This window comes from Sander lucioperca, chromosome 2 (assembly GCF_008315115.2).
Source record: "Sander lucioperca isolate FBNREF2018 chromosome 2, SLUC_FBN_1.2, whole genome shotgun sequence".
NCBI lineage: Eukaryota > Metazoa > Chordata > Actinopteri > Perciformes > Percidae > Sander > Sander lucioperca.
In genome coordinates, this window is record NC_050174.1 from 33,876,312 (window position 1) to 33,902,919 (window position 26,608).

Below are 26,608 nucleotides of genomic sequence, written 5' to 3' on the forward strand. Positions count from 1 at the left end.
GAGTTTCCTAAATGACTCGTTAAAGGAGCGCTCTAGATTTAGGGGGACTCGCCCGGAGTGAGACGCTTCTGCTTGAGGCTGCTGCATGTCATGGTGAGTGCTGATTGGCTGATACTCGTCTAAAATCTACCAACCAGATAGTGTTGTGGGCGGGACATAAAGTGAGACTCAGTAGTGAGTGAAACGGGAGCAGAGGGAGAGACTCAGAGCTGTAGCTGAGACAAAGTACAACACCTTTTATTTCATTAACTTTATAATAAAACACAGATACAGATCATCTGCAAACTGCCAAATATGGGACAGAGCCTTTCCAGCTGCTGCTCCACGACGATGGAAGCTGCTGCCTTCACATATCAGATGGTCTCCATCCATTTCTGTTTTTATATCTGGGATAAAGACCCATTATAACTCTCTAATCTCTCTATCTGGTCTCATCATGTCATCATTCTGGGTTTGGGAACTGCTGCTTGTTGTTGGCGTTGGGATCTTCTTTTTGAGTTTTGATATTCACATTTTAATGTTTTTTTATTCAGCACTTTGGTCAGATTAATGTGTGTTTAAATGTGCTCTAGAAATCAACTTTACTTACTGAAAGTTAACATAAGAAACATTTTACAGACCCAGAGATATGTTGATTATAATAATCAGAATTATGTGTAAATCAGAAATCACAATCAGAACAAGTTTGATTGTTTATTAATAATGTTTATTATACAGACGCAGGGGCGTAGGAATGAGTTTAACATTGGAGGGGACACATATCGGAAATCTGACAGATCCGTTAATGGTTTGAACAGAAATATGTCATAAATTAACTACACTGCAAAACATTCACCAACATACTTTATTCTACTAAAAAGATACATTTGTAAAGATAAAGGAAAACACATTTTGAATGGCAGTAATTAACTGATAAATATCAAATCAATTCTTTAATTGCAGGCCTAATCATCCAGTTTTGTAGATTAATAAATAACATATATTGATCAACATTTGAATTCAAATTTTCTGAATACATTTTCTTTTCTTAGTTGTATCGTATGCCTCAATGAACAGACACAGATACATGCAAAGGTTAAGGTGAAAGGCAAAAACAGCATCAAGAATTTTAACATATAAACCAACTTGTTTTTACTCTCAAGTGTGATATCCTTCCACATTTCCACTAATTAACTGGTGTACGAAGGTAAAGGTAAACGAAAAAGACATTAGAATGGATGTAATGAACTGATAAACATCAATTCCTATGTAGTTTTCTGTCACAAATAAAAGTTGGATAGCACTGTACAGTCCTGCATTCAATAATTTGCGTACTGTGATTTTTTTCAGTGCCAAACATGTGCCGTGGCACACAAAAGGTTGAAAAACACTGGCCTAGGCAAAAGAGCCAAAATGCGTTTTCCCGATGTCATTTGCAGCCACAAATGTAGAACACCTACCTGCAGCTCTGCAGTGCTGGCTCTCCCTACATCACCCTCACCAGTGTCACCACTTTAGTTAGTTTCCAGCTAACTTCATCTGATATCTAATATGAAAGCAGTGGAGATGGATAAGGTATAGAAAAATCCTGATGGGAAAGCTAGTGCAATATTAAAATCATGTTTGTTATATTATTGTTTAAGTTAAACCGTGTTCACTTCTTATCATGTTCAAACCTTCCTCTCATGATCAACAAACTAAAATCACCTCACCCTTCATATACCACCTACCTGCAGCTCTGCAGTGCTGGCTCTCCCTGCATCTCCCTCACCACTGTTAGTTTCCAGCTGAACTTCATCTGATCTCTAATATGAAAGCAGTGGAGATGGATAAGGTATAGAAAAATACTGATAGGAATGTCATGAACAAGCGAAAAACACACAGACAGACTAACTCCTTTCTAGATGTGGGAGATGTGTAACGTTGCTCGTTTTCAAGTTACATGGGTTAAGTTAATAGAAAAATCATGTTCTTTTACAATCATCTTAAATACTGTTTTTAGTGTCAAATCGTTTTTGTCGATTACATTACTGGAAAGTCCGCCATATTTTCGCCAATAGTAACAACGTTTACCTAGCAAGAGTGTACTAGTTAGATGTTGAATCACAACATCAGCTTAACATCAACAAGTCTAACGTTAGACAGAAAATATAATTATCCTCCTGGACAAAATTATTACCAACTCACATTTCCTTTCTTTCTTTTCTTCCCCATGAGAAAGAAATCACTTAAACTGAGCTGCTGCTGTCTTTTCATCTTAACCTCTGACGACCTGTCGCCAGCTTCAGACCCCCGCTTCCCAAACAGTCTGAGCCGTTGAGGGGGCGGGCCGGTGACAAGACGCTGTGTTGCGCTTTCAAAATAAAAGCATGCAAGTTAAAGATTTCAAAATCAAATATTTTTCTCCTCCGAGTAAATCCCAAAGGGCTCCATGTACACTAACACAGTTCTGACTGTTGACTCACACTGAAAATATGGGTCAATAACTGCACACCAGTACTCCCCTGCGTCTCCCACTGAGACATTAGCGATAACCAGGCTCCCATTATCACGGTACCAGCTCACTCTGCTCATTCTCTGATTAGACTCTACATTAAAGATTCTCCCCTCTGTTCGGTTGGACTTGATAAACCAACCATGCCCCTTACCCTTTCCCCAATCATGCATCATGCATCTGAGATTGACTTCTTCTCCCTCTGAGAAGAGCTCTACAGCAGGGGGGGCAAATTTGGGGCACACCACCAGATAATACTCTTGCTCTCTGATAGAGACTTCACAGTCGTACCAACCTGAGTGATTTAACATTAGAGATGAAAACACCAGCGAGTAGTTTTGGTCTACTGAAGGAACAGTCTGGTTGTGTAGTTCTAGGTCAGTGTTAGAGCGTGTTTTTGGATTATACTTCCTCCAACGTGGCAGCTGGTCATCAGCGGAGTCAGCGATAGTGCACGGCAACACAGCGGCCTCTCCCACTGAGCGGTAGATTCTCTCATACGGTACCAACTTCACAGTGTGACTGCTAACACACTGCTGTTGGTTCATCATCAGACAGTTGTACCATGTAAGGTCTGTTGTTGTGATGTTGGAAACAAGAAGAGCTGATGTGTTTGTCACCACTTGGTATCTTCCTCTAGCATTGTCCATCACTGATGTCGTATTGTCTCCAAAAACTCTGCTCCATGTTTCTTGCTCATATCTAGAGTCCCGTTTGAGCCACTGGATATCCAGATTATCAGCTGCTCCCCGACATGTGACGGCCACTGTTTCTCCAAGTCTCGCTGCAAAAAGTCTCCCACCTATTGAAGTAGTACAAACAGTAATAGTGATGTTGTTCTCATGCGTCACGTTGCGCTCAGTCCAACACTCCTCTCGGTACGGGCCGGAGTCTGAATGGGTCAGGTTGAGGATGGTGTAAGAAGAAGTTTTCACCGTGGTCACAAGTCGTTGTTTCAGGTGTCCAGGTACCGAGGAGCTGTTGGACCAGAGGTCAGAGGTGTTCCACAGGACAAGCTTCTCCTCACCAACAGATCTGGAGATCAGGCAGGAGTTGGTGTTCTCGGGGAGGTTGAAGGTGTAATTGGTCCATTCCTCCTGGACGATGATCGGTTCTTGTGCGTGGATGTTGTTGATGAGAGCAATCAGCAGGAAGGAGAGCTCTGTGACTGCAGCCATTCTGCTCCGAGGTCGACAAACACTGACACCACTCAGCTCATAAGTCAAAGCTCATAACAAACACGACTTCTTTATCTCATTACCAGAGGAAACTTTGCAGCATCAGCTCTCTATCCAGTAATCAATGTCCTTTACACAAGTCTAAAACCACAGAGGCTGACGGGACTTCATACACACATTATTCAGAGAAGAGAGGAAAAAAACAGCGATAAGAGGGGAGTGTGTGTGAGTCTGTGTGTGTGTGTGTGTGTGTGTGTGTGTGTGTCAGTGTGTCTGTATGTCTGTGTGTGTCTGTGTCTGTGTGTGTGTCTGTGTGTTTGTGTCTGTGTGTGTGTGTGTGTGTGTGTGTGTGTGTGTGTCTGTGTGTTTGTGTCTGTGTGTGTGTGTGTGTGTGTGTGTATGTGTGTGTCTGTGTGTGTGTGTATGATATTAAGTATATATCTGTGGTGATGATGGCCTTTACTCAACCATTTTATTTTCTCTCTCTCACACACTTCGGTCTCACGCCACCTTCCCACTGGCACTTGAAATCAGCTCCGATACAGCTGCGAAATGACCAGAAGTCATTCATTTCCTATGGAGATTCGCAGACCGCATGCGGATGGGTCCGAACGAGTGCAGTGCGGAAAAAATCGTGTCAGTTGGTCATCCGGATGCTTTCAAAAAACTTAACTCTTGCAACAGGCTACGGATGGTTCCTATCCGACAATTCCAGCGGAAGTGTGTGTCTGTCTGTGTGTGTGTGTGTGTGTGTGTCTGTGTCTGTGTGTCTAGTGTGTGTGTATGTCTGTGTGTGTGTGTGTGTGTGTCTCTGTCTGTGTGTGTCTGTGTCTGTGTGAGTTTCGCAGACCGCATGTGGATGGGTCCGAATGAGTGCAGTGCGGAAAAAATCGTGTCAGTTAATCATCCGGGTGCTTTCAAAAAACTTAACTCTTGCGACAGCCTACGGACGGTTCCTATCCAACAATTCCAGCATAAAGTTAGCATTGCTATGGTGCTGATAAACACACCTGCTAATGCTAATTGGTTAGCTAGCAACAGACATCGAACTATTGACATTATACCGCTATATCACATTTAACCGACCTGACATGTCAACGTCCTGGGCAGCTTTTCTCAACGCAGCAGCCTTTCTGTTTATATCTCTATCAGCCTCATCAGAGAGGTCATAGAGAATCGTACATTCAGACACTGACAGAATCAGTCGTTCTAGTCTTGCCGACGCTTTTCAACGGTGTAGTACGACGTCCGCTGGGGACGTATTGCGTATTACGGAGCTGATTTCAAGTGCCAGTGGGAAGGCGGCGTTCGACATGTAACCATGGAATCCACCAGACTTAAACTTTTGGCTCTGTTCATACCAACTGCAGATAGAAACTATGAAAAGAAATATCTGGAAGGATGCAGACGGTTTCCCTTTTCTTGTGATAACATTTTTGCCGTTTGGACTCACGGTTTTTGAATTAAAGAATGAACTTCAGAGGTATAATCATCATTAAATGTATATTTTTGACCTGTCAAACATACAGTCTCCCCCTCCCTCCTCTACTCCTTCAGTGCGCAAATCACTTTAGCAACACGTACTGCCACAGGAGGAGAAGAAAATGAGAGGATGAGGAGAGGAGAGGAAGAAAGAAGAAGAGGTGATCTATTTCGACCTCACTCAGACCGTCACCACGGTCTTACCGTGAATGATGCAATCCTTCAACCTATCCTCGAGACATTATATCAACAAAGTCATGTGACTGACCTTAGGAGGCTTGGCCGCCGTCCATAAGAGCATCCAGGTGGCCATGCCTCTTCCTCTTACCTGGAACGCCTCAGCCCGTTCTGAGCGACAAGAGATGGTGACAGCCATCGTTTGGTCTCATAGATCCATAGTTATAGTCATAACTTACGTTATCTGTCAGCTAAAGGCGCTGACACACCAAGCCGTTGGACAGTCTAGCGAGGTCGGTGACTCGAGTCTGTTCGGTGTGTTCCGTGCCGTCGTCCGTCCGAGGGGCCGTTGGCCTTCATTTTGGCCAATTTGACATGTATAATCAGCGGGGCGGGCACTGCCGGCAGTCGGACTCAAATGACCCATCTGATTGGTGGAGAGCTAACCAGGAAACGGGGAGCGGGATGAGCGTGACTAGAGTCTCTCAAAATCTGACGAAAATCTTTCAAACTGACCTTTGTTGATCTGAAATGAAGACAGATTCAGCAACTGCACGGCCTATTTCTCTCTTAAAATGTTTTCAGAAACACGTTTCGGTGAACTATTTTAGTAAAATATGAGATCGTATTCTGAATGAGTCGCCATTATGGTCGGCTTTGAAATTCGGGAGCAGCCAGACCCACGTGACGCGTTCGTCCAATCAGCTGCTGGTTTTCATTTTTGGGTGACAAAACAGATTAGCGCCGCCTGCTGTTATGGAGACGTATTACGTCTCATCTCTTCGGTGTGTTCTGAGGCATTTTTTTGACCAATTTGGGGAGACTGATCAGTCCAACTGCCTTATCTGCCAATGGTCGGCCATCTGGTCAGTGTGTCTGCAGCTTAACATGATGTCATGATGAACTAATTGACCAACTGACTGACTCATAATAACGCCAAGAGCTGTTTTCACAGAGACGAGACTCTAGAGCACCTTAGATAGTCCTGCTTCTAGCTCAAAACCCCCTAACTCCTATCGCTTAATGTTTAAAACTGTGACAGATATCATGACACCCTGCTGATCATACTGTGCAATTATGGTGTGTGTTGTGTAAGAAATGTGAGGACAGTAGCTGTTCAAAGAGGGCCTGTTTCTCTTGTCCTCCTGCTATTTCTTGTATGATTTAATACAGGAGGCAGTGTGGCAGTTGGTGGACATGGCAGACATGCAACCATGGAGTTCACCGGACTTAAACCTTTGGCTCTGTTCATATCGTCAGAAAGGACACAACATTCCCTACATTTTAATTTAAAATAAATGTATGAGCGTTAAAACTGTGGATGGTATAGCAAAGTAAAAATAAATTAGCATCTACTGCTTCTCACTCAGTCCCTTGAATCACCGACTCTGAGTCTGAACATTTTATCCAAAACACAAAAATGTCAGAAGGGCTTTTTTTAAAAGCCTCAAAGAAGGTTGAATGTTTCAAAAAGTATTAATGTGATTTGAAAGTTGAATACTACCCTAGCTAAAACTAATGCCCAGTATATTGTCTATATATATAAACATGAATATGATATTACTTCATTCAGATTCTACTCTGTTGACTTTATTCCAGATTAGCGCAATAGCTTCTCTGTAGACGACCAGGCTGATACCTCCACGTAGGATGTAGCTGTCAGATCGCCATGACAACCTTAATCAGCAGCTGCTCTTTTTCTGTTCTTATCAAACATGACTTCTTTATCTCATCATCAGAGGAAACTTTGCACCATCAGCTCTCTATCCAGTAATCAATGTTCTTTACACGAGTCTAAAATGACAGAGGCTGACGTGTCTTTATGCACACATTATTCAGAGATAAGAGAGAGAGGGGAGGGGTGTGTGTGTGTGTCTTTGTGTGTGTGTGTGTGTGTGTGTGTGTGTGTGTGTGTGTGTGTGTGTGTATGTGCATCTGTGTGTGTTCTCTGATGTTTGAGGACACCCGTCAACTAACTGACTAAGTCTTCCTGGTATTCAAAAGGTTAATAAATGTCTGCTAAGGTTTGTGTAAACTAAGGAGAAAATACATTTATTTATAACCATTTCTTCCACAAAAGACAACATGCTGCATATGAACTACAACAAAAATAGAGATTGTTTTAATGCTTTAATCTTTATTGTTTATTTAGCAGTTAGTGCATTCCCCCAAATAACTTCATCTGTAAGAGTTAATACATTTCAGAATAACTCAGCAGAACATTTTAATATGAGACTGCAGCCTGTAAGTATTTCACTGTAGAAACAGCTTGTTTTATCAGTTTCTAAAATGGGACGAGGGGATCTTCTCTGGTTTTGTGCTGCTCTACACCCTTCAGCTCTGGGGGCAGATCTGAAGGTATATAGACCATGAGATGGATGCATTCCTCTTCTCCAACAAGAACCTGCACAAAAAAGAGGAAAATTATACGTATTAACAAATGCATTCATCATCAGCTACAGCTACACAGTTTACGTTGCTATGGACGCAGGTTTCCAACCGTAGAGACGGAAAGGACTATTTTCTTTAGCGAAGCTAAATCAATATTTTGTGTCAAATTATTAATTTATTTGGTAAGAAGCCATGTAATAAGCAGGATAATGTAGAGTGAAGAGGTTTTTATAGTGAATACAACCCCGGCATCTCACTCTACATTATCCCTTACATATTATACAAAGACACATTTCTCTCTTCAAATATTACAATATTATTTAACTTGATGATGTAGGTTTTGCCATGCACATTCTCAGCAACGTATTAAAGTGCTGTGTATATCGCATACTTATGTCCTGACTCTTTTTCCACTTGGGGCTTCACCTGTGTATGCATGAAACAAAATATGATGTAAATCCAGACTGAAATGCAGACCAGAGACTTGTGTGTGTGTGTGTGTGTGTGTGTGTGTGTGTGTGTATGTGTGTGCAGGTTGTGAAAAATGAAGGCAGATTGAAACTCACCAGATCACAAATGTTCTGAATTCTCTCAGGTATATCCATTGTCTCAGTCCATCCTCCAGGCTTGGTAGGGTTATCCATTGTCTTAAGTTTGGTTGAAGCTAACAGAGAAGTCAACTGTCTGACAGACACACACACACATGCACACACACACACACACACACACACACACACGCACGGATCCACACACACACATGCACACACACACACACACACACACACACACACGCACGGATCCACACACACACGCACACACACACACACACACACACACACGGGTCCACACACACACACTTACACACAATCAAAAAAGAGTAGTGAATGTCAATGTCGTGTGTTTCTGTGAGAAAAAAGCTCTCAGAAAACTATTAAACTACAAAAAAACTCACCAATAGAAAAAAAGCTCTCTTTGTTCTGCACCATCTCACTTTCTGACATCAGAACGACAACGGACCTGAATTACATTAACAAAAAAAAGAACAAACTGAAATGCTGTGTGTGTGTGTGTGTGTGTGTGTGTGTGTGTGTGTCTGTGTGTGTGTGTGTGTAAGTGTATCTTCCAGAGAAGAACGGCAGGTAAGAAAAGTTTTCATTAGTTGATGGCAGTTTTAATAAAAGTGCTGAAAGTTTCTTGCATTCCTAAACTATTTGTGTGTTTATTCACACTGACTAACTGTTTCCTGGGGACTTGACTTCTACCACATTAATCAATGAATCACTCCTAGGTGGGACTATTCTACACTGGTATTATTATACCTACATACCACTTTTATCAAACATTAAAGCTGGTGGACAACTTTGTGGAGTGGTCTGGTAAGAACCACCTGCTGCTGAATGTGGATAAGACCAGGGAGATGGCGATTGACTTCAGGAGGAACGGAACGGCTCCGCAGCCCCTTTGCGTTCTGGGTGGAGATGTGGACATGGTTGAGGAGTACAGATACCTGGGTGTCAACATCGACAACAGGCTGAACTGGAAAATCAACAGCACTGCTGTTTACAAGAAGGGGATGAGCAGACTCTTTTTCCTCAGGAAGCTGAGATCCTTCAACGTGTGCAGCAGAATGTTGGAGATGTTGTACCAGTCTGTTGTGACCAGCTGTATGGTGGAGATGTTCTACCAGTCTGTTGTGGCCAGCGCTCTGTTCTCCTCTGCCATCTGCTGGGGCAGCAGCATCGGAGCCAGCGACACAGACTGAACAAACTGATCAGGAAGGCTGACTCCATTATTGGCTGCTGGATGGAATCCAGGATAATTTTGTTAGATTTCTTTCTTGAGAACTCAGTGACTGCCTGTGTTAGTTGGGGCGTGTTGGCTTTACAGAAGATTTCCTTGCCTTCGAACAGGGCTGCAGGAAATGGGCAGAGCTCATAGCTCATTACATCTTCCAGTGAAAACTATCCAGTTTTCGACATGATCAGGAACCGTTGGAACAGCAAAGCAAGATCAATGGTTCGATCTTGGGCAACTTTGATGGTGGAGCAAGCCTCCACTGCTTTTCAAGGATCGCATCAATGTCTGCTCGATGACAAGGTCAGAGCTAAGGCCTGCCCAGTACTGGTTAAATAACTTTTACATTTAATGTCAACTCTGTTTTAGCAAAAAAAGGGTATGTGTCCAAAAACACATAGGTACTGAGTAGGAGTTACATGACATAGACTAAACCGTTTACATCTCTGGTTCACCCCAAACAACCTTACAGTAATCTCACAAAATCATGTATTCCATAAGTAGTAATCATGTCAGTGCAAATTAGACAAGTCCAATGGCTTCATAGACCCAGAAAACATGGGGTTAGACACCAAGATTACTTGGCTAGGTCAAATATTGAAGGATTTAGGATTTTTTAAGGGCCCATCTTGGACGCCATCTTGAGAATTACACCTTTATAGTGGTCAAACTTTGGTAAACTTTTAGTATGTTATTAAGGACAGCTAATACTACAAAAAACAGCTGAGAAACCTTTTGTTAGAATATATATATATATATGCATCTCTTCAATATGATAACAAATTACATAGGACAAATATAGTAATACCATCATTAATGTGTACCATGCTGTCAAAAAAGTTCTAACACTGCTTTAGAAATGAATGAAGTTTGAAGTTAGCCTTATGTTAGCGTTAAATGCTTGTGATCTTGCCACAGTCATATGGCTTTTGGTCTCATCCGAGTCCAGGTGTCTTTATGTTCATAATAATATTGGAGGGAAAGTGAAACACAGCTTGGCCGGGATGTTGTTCGGCTTTTTACAAGTTTAGACAGCTAGCTAACGCTACGCCGACATTTGCTAACGTTAGCGCAACAGCGTTAGCCTAGCCTACCTTCAGAGTTTCCTATATATGCGTGCACATTGTCAACATAAGACCTGTGGCGTTAGTGCTCCTTTTGTACCATAATTTTATTAAATGAAATATTGAGTTTCGCTCCTCTGAGATGGGTGGGTTTTTGTTACGTTACACAGAAAGCTAGCTATAGTTAGCCTGTATGCTAGCGGACATTAAAAAGGTAAACACTGCTCAGAGACTTATTAGGTGACGTGGTCACTCACTACAATAGACATTTAGTTTGAGGCCCATTTACGATATAGAACGTAAATATACACTAGAATATTTCCGTAAGGGCCTTTTACATATTGACAAATGTTGATAATAACATGTATATGCCTTTTTATGTTTAAAATAAGCGTTTTATTTCAAGATAGCATATTCGGCCCATAGGGTTACACTGTAGAGTCATCTGACGTTGATATCCAATATGGCGTCCATGATTTGATTTGGCCACACTCTCTAAATAAAGGGCACTAAAAGCAACACATTTTCTGGCTTTTCTCGGCCCAGAAGGCACCAATTTCTAAAATAATTTCACAATTCTACTACATAAATGACCCAATTTAAAGATATATTCATCTTTCCAATGGTGAAATATCCCTTTAAAAAATGTGAGTGTGTCATGAATAATAATGGTTATAATCTTTAGCACAGTCAACTTTTTAATTTTAAAGAAATAAAGTAGCACACAATGGTGAAGTCAGGTCTCCACTTTATTGAATATTCTGCTCAAGAAGAGAGTAAACATATCCAACAGGTGTTGCAGTGTCACAGGAATCTGACATTTCTTCATCTCTGTAAACATCAGCAGTGTTTCCAACAAAAAGGTAACAGCTACTACTGGAGGACATAGCCACATTACCGCTGCTCCGTGGATTGTTATTGGGATGATTATCACAGAAGCCTGTCTGAATACACTCACCGGACGGCAGCTAGCAGCTAACGGCTAACGGCTATCAGCTAGCAGGGCAAGCTAGCTACCGGCAGGATCGAGACAGGGACCAGGGTAGGTGAATTTAAACAATGTCTGAGTTGAAAACGCATCTTGTTGACACGTAAGGGCCCTGTTCATGTGGCACAGACATATTAATTGCATTTTGTGTCTTTTAAGAGGCACAAAGGCACTCTAAAACTTGCCCCGACAACTGCCGTTTTAGCTCAGTGGACGCTTGTACACGTAGCTGCAGCTTCTCCGTGTTGCCTGCACTGATTCGGGTCGGGGGTTTTTCTATCGAAAGTACTCGCATAGCTATAGCGATCAAGATTAACGTAAAAATTGGCTGAAATTCTCCTTTATGGTACAGACTTAACAGACAAACTTAATGATTCCTCTTGTATTCTGAAAAAGATAACTATTTAAAAAACGAAAAAAAAACTAAATGCTAAATAAAACAAAACGGCACTTAAGCTACTTTATATCCCATTACCAATATGATAATATCGTGTATTTTGTGTATCAATATAAGCTCTTTATCTTTAAGTATAAAGAATTAGAATAGAAATGTACTATTAAAAATATATCTGTTATCTGTCAAGAAATGAAAGTTTAAACTTTTTATCAATCTGTGAAGTACTAACCAGTTTCAGAAAAAGGCTGCACATCAAATCAACATGAACACATTGACAGAAAATCACATATAAAGCCACCTCTTGATTAAATCATCAATGTTCCTGGTCTCTCTGGGTTTGAATGAATTGTTTGAATGTGTGAAGCATGTTCAAGACAAAATGTAATCTCATATCCCTATTTACAGACCAAGAGTCTAACAGGTCTTCATCATTGCTCTTATTCAACTGGACGCAGGTGCACATAGTTGGATTTGTAAAAAACCCAAAATCCTGGGTAAACAGGCTCAGTGAATGTGGTGTGAAAGGTGTAGAGGTGCCTCAGTGTGTTAGAGGAGACATTGTAGAAGGACAGAGTGCCAGCAGGCCAGTCCAGATACACCCCAACTATGCGACAGCCGTCAGAGGGAAAAAAAAATTGCTTCACTATCTTGCCATTATGAAATGCTCTGATAACGCGCGAGGGGACACTTGATTTCTGGCCTAAAGTCCACGAAACGGCATTATATCCAAACATGCCATTTAAATGGTGCGATTTTCTGGCAATTTTACTGTATGCAACGGCAACATAAACAGATTGTAGAGAACTCTGACTCCACTCCACCTCCCAGTAATGTCGCCCAGATAAGCTCTCTTTGCACAACACCTGAGGATGTGTAGCAAACCTCTCTGGATGATCAGGATATGACTGCTTTGCTCCAGATCTTGCCTTCTTGTTTCCCTCAGACAGCGTGAGCGAGCCATTTATAGTGTTTGGGTCCAAGTTGAGATCACAGGCATCTGATGGAGAGACCAAAACAAAATGTGATATCAGTTATTGTGATGGTCAAACAGGTTTCTGGAGGAGAGTTATTAGCACAGCATGTTTTTGACTTGGAAAAAAAATGTAAACAGACTTACACAAGATCAGATCTCTTCTGTCTGTGATGGTCTCCACAGGAGGGAGTTCAAGGTTTGAAACATCTTCACTGACCAGAATGCCATTCTTGTAATGGTAGATGGTTGCTCCTGTGTAGTTCTTGTTTGCAATGGTTGCTATGAGGAAATAGAATTGACTGTTGTTCTTCTGTGCTTTGGCAACGTTATGGAAAGCTTTGGTTTTTTCTCTCATATTGTTCAAAACTTCATCTGAGTAGTACCATGGCTCTTCAGTGGTACTTCCTAATTTTTGAACGCCCAAGTGGTCGGCCATTACATCAAGGTCGGTATCACCCCTTTCCACTGAAGTGAAAACAAAGCAAAGAGCATTGTCTACGCCTGGAGCAAGAACCTCTCTGTCCAGCTCTGACTGATTTTGGACGATCTTTGTTCCCTCCATGTTATCTACACAGGATCTGATGACGTTGATTTCTCTCTCTTTACGATCCAGCCACTTGGTTAGTTTTTCCTGACTGAATGGTGACTTGTCTCTCTCTTCAAAGAGTTGGTTCAGTGAGCTCTCATCTTCTTCACATTTACGGATGGAGAGAAGTTTCGTTGCCAAAGCCTGCTGGAAGTTAGATGCATAATTACCACACAATGTTTGGAGAGTGCTCAATTCTTCTTTAATCAAAGGAAAATGTGTTACAACTTTGTCTTCTAGAGAATCGTTGCATCTCATTTCTATTTCCCTTAAACCTTCTAGATTATCCTGGACCGTCTGAACTAGTCCGTTGTTGATCTCTGTCGTCAGGTCAGCAGCCTCAGGGTCCAAATTCTTCAGCGGCATCAGCCAGACCTTCACTGGAACAGCATTCTCTCCTTTTTCTCCCAGTAGATGTGGGAGTTGCTCGTAGGTCTTCACTGCATCTTCAAATGTTGAAGGGTTGCTTTCAAGAATTAAGTCTCCGTGGAATTTGCAGGATAATTTCTTGGTCAGGTCTTTTTCTTTATCATTCAGCTTAAGCTCACCTTTCGCCTTTATTTTTTTAAATTCCAAATAGGGGATCATCGTTATCGCAGCGCGCATTCTGCCTTGGATTTCCTGAACACTGTTGGCCTCTAACTTTTCACTGTCAAACACAAAGAAAGCATTTGCCCCATAAAGGATGCCTGTGACTACATGTGTTGCTGAGCTATTCTTAATGGCATCCATCTGTTGGGTTTGCATGGTTAGCTGTTTAATCATTAACTGCTTGAAGTTGGTGGTAGCTTTGTACTGACACGTCACTCTGCTCTGATTGTGGAATTTCTTCTTATCATTCAGGTAGTTGGCAGATCCTCCAACTTCAATCATTCTACACAGGAAACTGGCCTTCACAGAAGCTTCAACATCCAGCAGAGTGCACTTGGATTCAGTGGCGTCAGATGTAGAAATTTCAAAAGCACTGGTGCGCTGAGAGATTTCAGTTATCTTGCCTTGTAGAGTTGTATCATCCCACAATGTCGAACCTATAGAAATAAGAAACCTCAGTCATCTGTTAAAGCAGGAAAGTCTTTTTGATGCAACACCGAGTTTACCTTGTTATAGTTAAATTAGACAGTTTGGTGGGTAAAAAGGATATACAGAGAATCTCAAAGTCCCATTTACATCCCTTTCCTATGAAAATCTCACAATTTGAAACTGCTGCTGAAAACGGGCGAATCTCAACAAAGCTAAAAGTTGACATCAACTCGGTGGCTGTACCTTATTTGGCTCTACCTTCTACCTTTTTTCACGCCCCAACATTTACATAGGCCACTGATCTGGGACCAGTTTGTCTTGTGAATCATCATAGGTCACGCAAATCTTAGATATTTTATACATTGTTCGTCTGCAATTTCATTATGAAATTCACTTCTGACACTTTTTTATGCGACAAATCAACTATGTAGAGGTCAAATATAGGCCGTTTTACGAAAATTGATGGCTAATTGCAAATTAAGTCCGACTGTTTTGGAGTTCAGAAGCTCCACAGTATGACGTGACAGCCGGTGACTGCCTGCCCAGATCGCTGGCTTGCTGCCTGGACTGTCCACCTTCACAGAACTCCCACTACGCGCTGGCTGGAGCTCTATCAAGAGATGCCGAATACTGGCCCACAGAAAAGTGTTTAGAACAAGTAGATAACGGACAATGGAGTGGGACGTGGATTTAATGCAGCGTTGCAGTGGACTCGCAATGGGTGGTGCGCAGGAGCTGCCTGCCGGCGGCAGTTCACAGTACGTTAACTTTTTTTTTTCCCAACATGGATCCTCGGGGAACACGGGGCTGTGGAGCCACCAGGACGAGGCATGATAAGAACATAGTTACAACTCTGTCTGTATGCCTTTGGGCTTCACGCTCCGCTAAATGTCCCTGTGCTGAGACACTAAACTAACTACAGCGTGAGTTGTGATTCCTTGGAGGTTTTTTATGTCCCAACGTAACGTTACAACAACACTAATTGTAACTAGAACTGCAAGCAGTTATGATGGGGTCCAAGCCTCCCCGGCGCCAGTCCCACATGGCGCAAGTTGCTCTTGAAGACACTAAGACGCCCACAAAAAAGGAGCCCGCGAAAGGAAAACCCAAAACGAGATATATATAAAGAGATATTGCCATTGCAAGTTTTTTCCCATTTAAATGCATTGACTTATTTGCCAAAACGCGTCTAAGTTCATTATAGCGCCCCCTAATGGCCCATTTACACCACATTTGGTAAAGAGGCTCGGAGTGGGATGTTGCACAATAACACCAAGTTTTGTGTTTTGTGGCTAGCTACGAAAATTAATTGCTTGTAAATTGCGAATAGTTTAACGTAGAAAAATTCTTTTGATAACTTATCAACTTATCAATAGGTGAGGTGCATCTGGAGATGCAACATACCAAGTTCCGTGCCAAAAGGTCGCATGGTCTAGGAGGAGATAGAAAAAGTTTGTTTCGTGCATTGCACGATATTGCAAAAAAACCTCTTAGCGGAAATGGCTGTGGCCTATATCATCAGATTTAGCTCGATTCAAGGAAGACGTGGAAGTAAGGTTTTCTAATGTAGGATGTGGAATGTGGGTTATAGGTAAAAACATGTTTACGTCACTAGAGCGCCACCTAGTGGTCCATGTGTGTAATTTTTGGTATGTGACGTCGATGAACCATTGTACATCTACACTGTAAATTTGAAGTTGCTCACATAAGTGTAAGTGGTGAATCCAAACTTGGGTCCCATAGGCCACGCTGACTTTGACACATCAGTACATCACTGTAGGCGTGGCCTCAGGAGTGGCCCTAGATGATACCTTCAAAATTTCATAAAAATTGGATGAGCCTGTCAAGACAAATAAACTTTTTGTACTTGTGGCGCCACCTAGTGGCCACACAGGCCTCAAAGAGTCATGGCAAACAAGTGTCTAAAGTTTCACAATGATAGCATTTATTTTGGCCATGATGTGGCAGAGTTCGTGATTTTGTAGCTAACTACACAAATTTGTTCGTGTGTGACTTGCGCAATTTTTATCCGATAAAAATTCTTTTGATAACTTTTTGTCAGGTCGGTGTGGAGATGCTAGTTATCAAGTTTCGTGCAGATTGGTTGCATGGTCGAGGAGGAGTTAGAAAAAGTAGGTTTACAAAAATATCGCGATTTTTCGTGTATAAAAGTCTAGGCGGAAATGGGCGTGGCCTACATCATTTTTCTATCTATGAACATATTTTTTTTTCAGGAAAAACTGGGCTATTAGAATATTTGTGCTGCAGTGAGGTCACTTGAATGTTAAAAAGGTTGTAGGACCATAAAGACAAATGAATAAATATAACGGAACATGAATCTCACATATATATATATTGATACCACACACATACTCACCAATGCCACACAAACATTTGTGTTGTCTAAAACAGTTCTATATATTTGGAGTCATCTAGTGCAAAAATAGACATATTGAACATTATAACTCATATAAAGGACAAACTATTTACATTTCTTACATACAGTGTATCAATCTTGGATGTAACAGTATAGATTAATGGCACAAAGACCCCGAAAAACTTCCCGAAACGACTTCTAGGCTGGATACAAAACCTTCTGTAAGGGCTAGGAAGACAACAAAGACATCAGCAGAACGGGGCGACTGTTTGCTTTTAGCTCCAAGCTGTATGTTTCTACTAGTTATAATTATAAAGTTATTAAGTTATGAATCAGAAGTGACGTTTGGTGTCGTATATGACCTATATGCTCGACCTCAGAAGAGGTAAAAGGGCCCAAACTGGTCTACGTTGACTAAAGCACCCCCTAATGGCCGATCTTTACCAAATTTGGTACAGAGCCTCAGAGCGGCATGTTGAACAAGCATTCACAAGTTTTGTGTTGATGGCATTTACTGTGGCAGAGATATTGCAATTGCAAATTTCCCATTTAAATGCATTGAGTTATTTTCAAAACAAATAAACTTGTTAATAATTCATTATAATGTAATAAAATTGATTATAGCGCCCCCTAATGGCCGATCTTTGGCAGATTTGGTAGAGAGCATTGCAGTGGTATGTTGAACAATGATCTCTTGGCCGAGATATGATATGATATGGTTTGGTCATCAAATGCACATACTTTAACGTAGCAAAACTCTTTTAATAACTGTTGGTCAGGTCCATCTGGACATGCTATGTACCAGGTTTCGGGCAGATCGCTTGCATGGCCGAGTTTGAAAAAGTTGGTTTTGCCCATTGCGCGATATTGCGCAAAACCTCTGGAAATGGGCAGGGCCTATATCATGTGATTCAGCATAATTCAAGGAACATGTGGATGTAATGCTTTGTAATGTGCGTTCCACATGTTTAATTTTTGGTAGGTGAGGTCCAAGACCCATTGTACATCTACCCTGTAAATTTAAAGTTGTTCACATTAGTGTAAGTGGTAGATCCAAATGTGGGTCCCATAGGCCACGCCCACTTTGATCAATCAGTATCCCACTGGAGGGTTGGCCTCAGGAGTGGCCCTAGATGGTACCCATCAAATTTTGTAAAAATTGGATGAGCCGTTCATGAGATATAAACTTTATGTACTTGTAGCGCCCCCTAGTGGCCATTTTTTTTAGAATGTGTGGGGCACCTCCAGAGAGTCATGGCAAACAAGAATCCTACGTTTTTTGTTGATAGCATTTATTTTGGTCAAGATATGGCAAAGTTGGTGTTTTCATACTTATCTACACAAATTTGTTTGTGCGTAATATGCGCAATTTTTATCCTATAAAGATTGTTTGGATACATTTTTGTCAGGTCGGTCTGGAGATGCTACCTGCCAAGTTTCGTGCCGATCAGTCGCACGGTCTAGGAGGAGTTCGGCAAAGTAGGTTTTCGATAAATCTCGATTTTTCACGCATTAAAGTCTAGGCGGAAATGGGCGTGGCCTATATCAGGAGATTCAGCTGGATCCAGGGAACGCTAATATATATGTTTTTGAATGTGCGATGTACGGTTTGGGAGTTAAAGGGCCAAACGCGTTTTTTTCTGCTATAGTTTATATGTGTAATTTTTTGAATCTTGCAATTTTCACCAGTTGTGACATGTGTGCACATTTTTGTGAGTTTTCGAGCATTCTAACCCCCTCAAAAAAACGACAAAGGACTCGGAAAAATAATAATAATCCTTACAAAAACAATAGGTCATTGCAGTTTCACTGCTCGGGCCCTAATAATAAGGAACCAATAGGGCTCCACAGCCGTGCTGTGCGAACGGCGTAGCTTTGCTACCACTGGTTCTTCCAGACTTGGGCTTGGACCCCTAATGAAAGTGTTGAAAGCATTGGTGTGCAGGGGCAGTTCTACATTGAATTACACCCAGGGCAAGACCCCCTTCGAGCGCCCCTCCCACCCCCCAAAAAACATAAAATAAAAATAAAATAAATAAATTGCATAATTTTGCAAAATTACTATATTAAAGTGTATATTTATTTTACATTCTGATTATTTATACTGCCATATTTTGTGCAGAATTGTGTTCATTGTCTTTTGAAAATGTTGCAGGTGGAGATTGTGCTTAAAAAGTTGTTTCCTGTTGTAATTGCAATAGTTAAATTAAAGCTGCAAGCAGCGATGGACGGGCCCTCGCTCCTCTGAGCGTGGGGGTCACTGGCGGTCGCCGCTCCTTGCGACCATGCATTTGCGTGGCACTCAGACACCGCAAATCGTCACCAATGAAAAGGGAACTCCCTGCTGCGTTCAATGATACCTCACACAAGACTCTACCTTAGATGGGTCAGCATGTATGAAAGGGGGCGTGGCTTGAACATAGGGGGCGGGCCAAACCATCACCAATGAAGAAGCAACTCTCTGCTGAGTTCAATGACACCTCACACAAGACTCTTCCTTAAATGGGTCACCAGTTATAAAAAAGGGGCGTGGCTAAATTATAGGGGCCGGGTCAACCCATCACCAATTTAAAAGGAAGTCTCTGCTGAGTTCAATGATACCTCACACAAGGGTCTACCTTAATCGGTTCAAAAGTTATGAAAGGGGGCGTGGCTTAAGCATAGGGGGCGGGCCAAAACATCACCAATGAAGAAGGAACTCTCTGCTGAGTTCATTGATACCTCACACAATGGTCAACCTTAAATCGTTCAAATGTTGAAAGGGGGCGTGGCTTAGCCATAGGGGGCGGGCCAAACATCACCAATGAAGAAGCAACTCTCTGCTGAGTTCAATGACACCTCACACAAGACCCTACCTTAAACGGTTCAAATGTTATGAAAGGGGGCGTGGCTTAAGCATAGGGGGCGGGCCAAACGATCACCAATGAAGAAGGAACTCTCTGCTGAGTTCAATGACACCTCACACAAGACTCTACCTTAGATGGATCAGCATTCATGAAAGGGGGCGTGGCTTAAGCATAAGGGGCGGGCCAAACCATCACCAATGAAGAAGCAACTCTCTGCTTTTTCGGGCAGATACGACAACGTACACTCAAGTTACAACAATTTATTTGTTCATCGCATTCTGAAATCAAAATGGCGGACTTCCTGTTGGGCTTAGGGTATGGCTTCAATGACGTTTTTTGTACATCTTGACATGATACATATGTGTACCAAGTTTCGTGAGTCTACGTTAAACGCACTGCAGGGGCTCAATTTTTTTTTACTTTGTAGGGGGCGCTAGCGAGCCATTTTTGCGCGCCTATTCCCGAAACCCTTAAAATACGTAAATTTTCACCAGACTTGATGCGACCGCCAAATTTGGTGAGTTTTTGAATATGTTAAGCCCCTCAAAAAGCCAATTCATTTGCCGGGAAAAAGAATAATAATAATAATTAAAGCTGCAAGCAGCGATGGACGGGCCCTCGCTCCTCTGCGCGCGTCGGGGTCACCGGTCGCTCCTTGCGACCGTGCATTTGCGTGGCACTCAGACACCGCAAATCGTCACCAATGAAAAGGGAACTCCCTGCTGCGTTCAGTGATACCTCACACAAGACTCTACCTTAGATGGGTCAGCATTTATGAAAGGGGGCGTAGCTTGAACATAGGGGGCAGGCCAAACCATCACCAATGAAGAAGTAACTCTCTGCTGATTTCATTGATACCTCACACAAGACCCTACCTTAAACGGTTCAAATGTTATGAAAGGGGGCGTGGCTTAAGCATAGGGGGCGGGCCAAACCATCACCAATGAAGAAGGAACTCTCTGCTGATTTCATTGATACGTCACACAATGGTCAACCTTAAATCGTTCAAATGTTATGAAAGGGGGTGTGGCTTAAGCATAGGGGGCGGGCCAAACCATCACCAATGAAGAAGCAACTCTCTGCTGAGTTCAATGACACCTCACACAAGACTCTACCTTAGATGGATCAGCATTCATGAAAGGGGGCGTGGCTTAAGCATAGGGGGCGGGCCAAACCATCACCAATGAAGAAGCAACTCTCTGCTGAGTTCAATGACACCTCACACAAGACTCTACCTTAAACGGTACAAATATTATGAAAGGGGGCGTGGCCTGATCATTATCACATGTAGACCATACATTCTAAGTTTCATGTAAATCGGATAATGTTTGTCATATAAGGCACATTTCCTGTTTCCAGCGGGGGGCGCTATGACCAAAAGTCAAATATGGCCTGTAGGTGTCCTCAGGCCTGGACCCTTGTCAATTGTGAGAATTTTCGGGCAGATACGACAACGTACACTCAAGTTACAACAATTTATTTGTTCATCGCTCAACACTCAAAATGGCCGCCACGCCACGCCCACACCGTCAGACGAAAAGTTTTTCTTTTAATAACTTTTCATCTTTAAGGTGTTGGGATGATAGAGACCAAGTTTGAAGTACATCGGATGAAATCTCTAGGAGGAGTTCGTTAAAGTATAGCACCTTGACTTTTAGGCCTACTTCCTGTTGCCACTAGGGGGCGCTATGACTATAAGTAAATATCGGCCTTTATTTGTCCTCAGGGTTGGACTCTTATGAATCCTGAAAAGTTTCGAGCCAATCGGACAATGTACACTCGAGTTACACCCACTTCCTGTTTCGGCGGCGAAACGCACAAAATGGCCGCCCCGCCACGGCCACGCCCTATGACGAAAAGTTTTTCTTTTAACAACTTTTCATCTTTAATGTCTTAAGATGGCACAGACCGAATTTGAAGTTGATCGGATGAAATCTCTAGGAGGAGTTCGTTAAAGTACGACGTGGAAATGGCCAAAATTGCACTAATTTCGAACATTCAATTCAAAATGGCGGACTTCCTGTTGGGTTTAGGGTATGGCTCCAATGACGTTTTGTGTGCGACTTGACATACATATGTGTACCAAGTTTCGTGAGTCTACGTTAAATGTACTGCAGGGGCTAAATTTATTTAACTTTGTAGGGGGCGCTAGCGAGCCATTTTTGCGCGCCTATTCCCGAAACCCTTAAAATACGTAAATTTTCACCAGACTTGATGCGACCGCCAAATTTGGTGAGTTTTTGAATATGTTAAGCCCCTCAAAAAGCCAATTCATTTACCGGGAAAAAGAATAATAATAATAATTCCTTCAGTTTCAATAGGGCCTTCGCCGCTGTCGGCACTCGGGCCCTTATTAAAGCTGCAAGCAGCGATGGATGGGCCCTCACGCCTCTGCGCGTGTCGGGGTTACTGGCGGATGCTGCTCCTTGCGACCGTGCATTTGCGCGGCACTCAGACACTGCAAATCGTCAGCAATGAAAAGGGAACACCCTGCTGAGTTCAATGATACCTCACACAAGACTCGACGTCATACAGTTCATTAGCTGTGAAAAGGGGCGTGGCTAAATTATAGGGGGTGGGTCAAACCATCACCAATTAAAAAGGAACTCTCTTATGAGTTCAATGATATTGTCATGATTGTGATTTTCTGTTTAGTTCTGTTTCCTGTTTTATTTTGAAGTCCGTCTTGTCTCCCTTGTCTTGTCTAGTTTACTTCCTGTCTTTAGTTTTCCCTCCCTTGTGATTGCCCTAATGTGTTTCACCTGTTTGCCCAGCCTAGTGTCACCTGTCCCTTGTTAGTCCTCGTTACCTGGTTATTTAGTCTCTGTGTTGTCTTTGTCCGGTGTCGGATCATTGTTTTCTGTTGCTGTGTGTTCTGTTAGTGTGTTTGTGTCTGGAGTCTACCGTTTGTCTCTGATTTCCAGTTTTTTGATCCTGTTCGCCGTTTCTGGAATTTGTTTTTGCCTGTTGCTTTCTGGATTTTTGGTAAGTACTTTTTCATTTAATAAACCTTCTAAACTGCATTTGGGTCCAAACCTTTCCTGACTAACCGTGACAGATACCTCACACAAGACTACCTTAAACAGTTCAAATGTTATGAAAGGGGGCGTGGCTTAAGCATAAGGGGCGGGCCAAACATCACCCATGAAGAAGGAACTCTCTGCTGAGTTCAATGACACCTCACACGAGACTCTACCTTAGACGGTTAAAATGTTATGAAAGGGGGCGTGGTCTGAGTATGTGGGCGTGGTTATATTATAGGGGCCGGCTCAGTATATATCTATCTATCTATCTATCTATCTATCTATCTATCTATCTATCTATCTATCTATCTCACAAAAGTGAGTACACCCCACACATTTTTGTAAATATTTCATTATATCTTTTAATGGGACAACACTGAAGAAATTACACTTTGCTCCAATGTAAAGTACTAAGTGTACAGCTTGTATAACAGTGTAAATGTGCTGTCCCCTCAAAATAACTCAACACACAGCCATTAATGTCTAAACTGCTGGCAACTAAAGTCAGTAAACTTAAATTCCCATAGAGGCAGGCAGACTTTTATTTTGAAAGGCCAGTTATTTCATGGATCCAGGATACTATGCATCCTGATAAAGTTCCCTTGGTCCCCACATCATCACATACCCTTCACCATACCCCCACATCATCACATACCCTTCATCATACCCCCACATCATCACATACCCTTCACCATACCCCCACATCATCACATACCCTTCACCATACCCCCACATCATCACATACCCTTCACCATACCCCCACATCATCACATACCCTTCACCATACCTAGAGATTGGCATGGGGTACTTTCCATAAAATAATCTCTCAATGCAAATCAAACCAGCTATTAGGCTAACTGACATAAAACCATGCCAATCTCTAGGTAGGCCACACGGTGAAATGATAGATAATACAGTAGAAAACCGCTTAGAGGATTTTTTTTTTTTTAAGTTCTCGTGCCGCCCCCCCATGAGTCATGATGCCCGGTTCGCCCATGCCAAAAACCACCACTGTTGGTGTGTGTGTGTGTGTGTGTGTGTGTGTGTGCGCGACACACTGGAGGATGAATAAACTGTAACAAAACTGTGTATCTGGTGCTTTGTACAGTAACATTAGTTGATGAGTTTATGTGTCAGGGCTGAAATTAAGTTTGAAGCCAGCATGTCTGGACATGTCTGTATTTTGGAACGTTAACAGTGTGAAAGCAAAGCTGGCGCTGAGGAAAAAAGGGATTGTTTTGCTGTGTGGGTGTGTGTGTGTGTGTGTGTGTGTGTGTGTGTTTCGTCAGGTGACAAAGCTCAGCCCCGCTCTAATGCAAAGAGTTGGAAGACTGCACACACTATCAAGACTGACACCTGATTTCTGCAGTACCATAACGTAATTTACTATAAAAACACTATCATTACTCGTTTGGAATCAATCCTCAAACAGAGTCAGATTTCATAGGCAAAGCAGCTTTATTTGAACATTTCAGCAACAAGGTATCTCAAAGTGCTTTACATAAAATACAAGAATAAAAGTTAGTGCAGTATAAGAAAATAGGGCAAGAAAATAGGGCAACCATAGTCCAGGGATGTTGTAAAAATGGCTCCAATTAAATTTTTCATATCCTGTGCAGGATAAAATACCAAAAAGTATCATGCATCCATAATACAGTCAACCAAATAGTGGTCACAACTACATAGTAGAATTACAAAGCATTTGCTTATTTTCATAGGGTTAGGATTAGGGCTGAATGGTTATTTTGATCTCTTTTGGGGAGTGGGTTGTCTTCTATGCCTATGGTTGAAATAGTTTTACTGCTTTATGAAATTACTTCGGAGTTCCTTTAAGTAGAACTGTGATAGATAGATTTAGAAATATTTTTCAATGTAGTCAACACTTACCTGCGATCAGTTCATCTCTCCGAGCATCATAGAGCATTCCCAGGGTGAAAGGTCGACCCAGGGCAGCAACTGTCTTATTATCTGAGGCCATTTCTCCAACCTGTTGAGAAAAGTGAACACAGCCTTCAGTACTTATAGAGTCAGACAGACTGACGGTCTATGATGCTCAGAAATACAGCAATTCACTGTAGACTCTAGTCTGACACTGACAATTTTACACAGTTCAGTAAAAGTCTAAATATATCTGTTTTTCAACCTCTGTCTCGGTTGTTCGGTTGTCAGGTTGTTCTCATCTGGTGAAGTTGTGTAGATCAGATGAGTTGTGTCTGTGTCTTCCAACTGGAGCTTCCAGTGTGATGATCGGATGCTGTGAGATTTCTTATATACTGTCAGAAAACCTGTGACCCCTCCCTCTGACATGCCTCCTGCACACCTGGAATCTTTCCACTTTGGCAGATCACCTTTGCGTGTGAAGTCCCCTAGATGTGACAACCACCTTTTTTTAATGAACAGGTTCTGAGGTGTTATTACAAACAGGGACTTTCCTTCCTGATGTCAACAGACAGCATGACAAAGAGGAATTAGAGAAAGAGAGACTTTATTCCTCTCCTTGATTCCTCTTCTCACTTCCTACTCCCTTCCACAGTAGATTTGAGCTGAGCAGTCAAGGAAGATACTCGAGGAGAGAGGAGTCGAGGCAACAGGCATTTCATAAACATGAGACAGCTTTGCCTCGGAGCCGTCAATTAAATGTGATGTGCTGTATGGGAAGGCAAAAGACCAAGAATACGTTATACCATTTTCCGGCTGCCTAAAGACAAGGGGAGACTGGCACTTCCAAACCTAAGGGAATACTTCCATGCAGCACAATTACGTCCACTTATCTACTGGTGCAATAAAGAATATGTAGCTCAATGGAAATAAGTTGAAATACCTGCATCTGGGCCCCTGATTCAACCACTTCGAGGGCAAAGATAAATCCCTGCCCATATTAAAGATGGGGAAGAATTAGACATAATAACAAAATTCACCCTAGAAATGTAGTATTCCATTATTAAACACCTGAAAGTGGGAAGGGAACTTGGACTATTAAAATGGATAACTTTTGATAATGAATCGCACCAGGAAGGTCTGACACCAGATTTGAACAATGGACTGGGATGGGCATAACAGCCCATATGCACAGTTATTAATATAGTTATTATAAGGGTGAAATGAGAAGCTTTCAAGAACTAAAACATACAGTTGGCCTAAATAATCAGGACTTATTCAGGTTCCTACAAATGAGGGATTACTATAAAAAAAGGTTAAGAAAAACACTGATGAGATACATCCCATGGTTAAGGTGATTGTACAATCTTACAAGGATGTTATTCCCAACGCAGTCGATTCTGTATACTTGTTTGATGGAAGCTAAAAATTAGTCAACATTATATGTCAAAACTAAATGGGAAAAAGAACTGAGTGAAGAGATCCCAGACAAGATATGGTATGAGATGTGGAAAATACACCAGACAACTACACAGTCACACGGATGGAGAGAATTCACTTGGAAAAAACAAATTCGTTTTCTCATCACGCCCAAGATTACTAGTAAACACATGAATACTCAACAACCTTGCGGGGGACAATGCAATTATATGGATCCGAACCATACACACGTGTTTTGGAGCTGCAGGAAAATACAACCTTTCTGGAATCGTATACACTCTGTGCTATGTGAGGTACTAGGATACAACATCCCCCAAACCTGTCTTGTTCTGTACCTAGGATATTTGGAAGGATCTGTGCATGAAGGAGACCAATATTTGGTCAAGATTCTTCTTGCTGCCGCAAGAAAGGCCATCACTAAGAACTGGCTCCAGACTGATGCACCTGAATACAATGGCTGATCATTATCAGTGACATTCAAATGATGGAGAAACTCACATATAGATTAAAACTACGGATTA

The 26,608-nt window shown here is 42.0% G+C and overlaps 1 protein-coding gene across 1 annotated transcript; it reads right to left on the bottom strand.

The window, feature by feature from the left end:
• Window positions 1–12,050: 12,050 nt before the first annotated feature.
• On the bottom strand, window positions 12,051–24,784 carry LOC116054408 (stonustoxin subunit beta-like). Its single transcript, XM_031305949.2, has 3 exons — window positions 24,657–24,784; window positions 13,062–14,531; window positions 12,051–12,941 (listed from the first exon to the last, which is right to left on the bottom strand). The coding sequence occupies exons 1-3, from the start codon at window positions 24,745–24,747 to the stop codon at window positions 12,382–12,384; spliced, it is 2,121 nt and encodes a 706-aa protein (XP_031161809.1). The 5' UTR covers window positions 24,748–24,784; the 3' UTR covers window positions 12,051–12,381.
• Between the last annotated feature and the right edge of the window lie 1,824 nt (window positions 24,785–26,608).

Bases quoted from the DNA above. Each gene is read 5' to 3' on its own strand.
- LOC116054408 (XM_031305949.2), bottom strand. From the start codon at position 24,747: ATGGCCTCAGATAATAAGACAGTTGCTGCCCTGGGTCGACCTTTCACC. The intron at 14,532-24,656 runs GTAAGTGTTGAC...TTATTTCTATAG, and splicing joins GAGAGATGAACTGATCGCAG to GTTCGACATTGTGGGATGAT. The intron at 12,942-13,061 runs GTAAGTCTGTTT...TCTCTCCATCAG, and splicing joins CAGAAGAGATCTGATCTTGT to ATGCCTGTGATCTCAACTTG.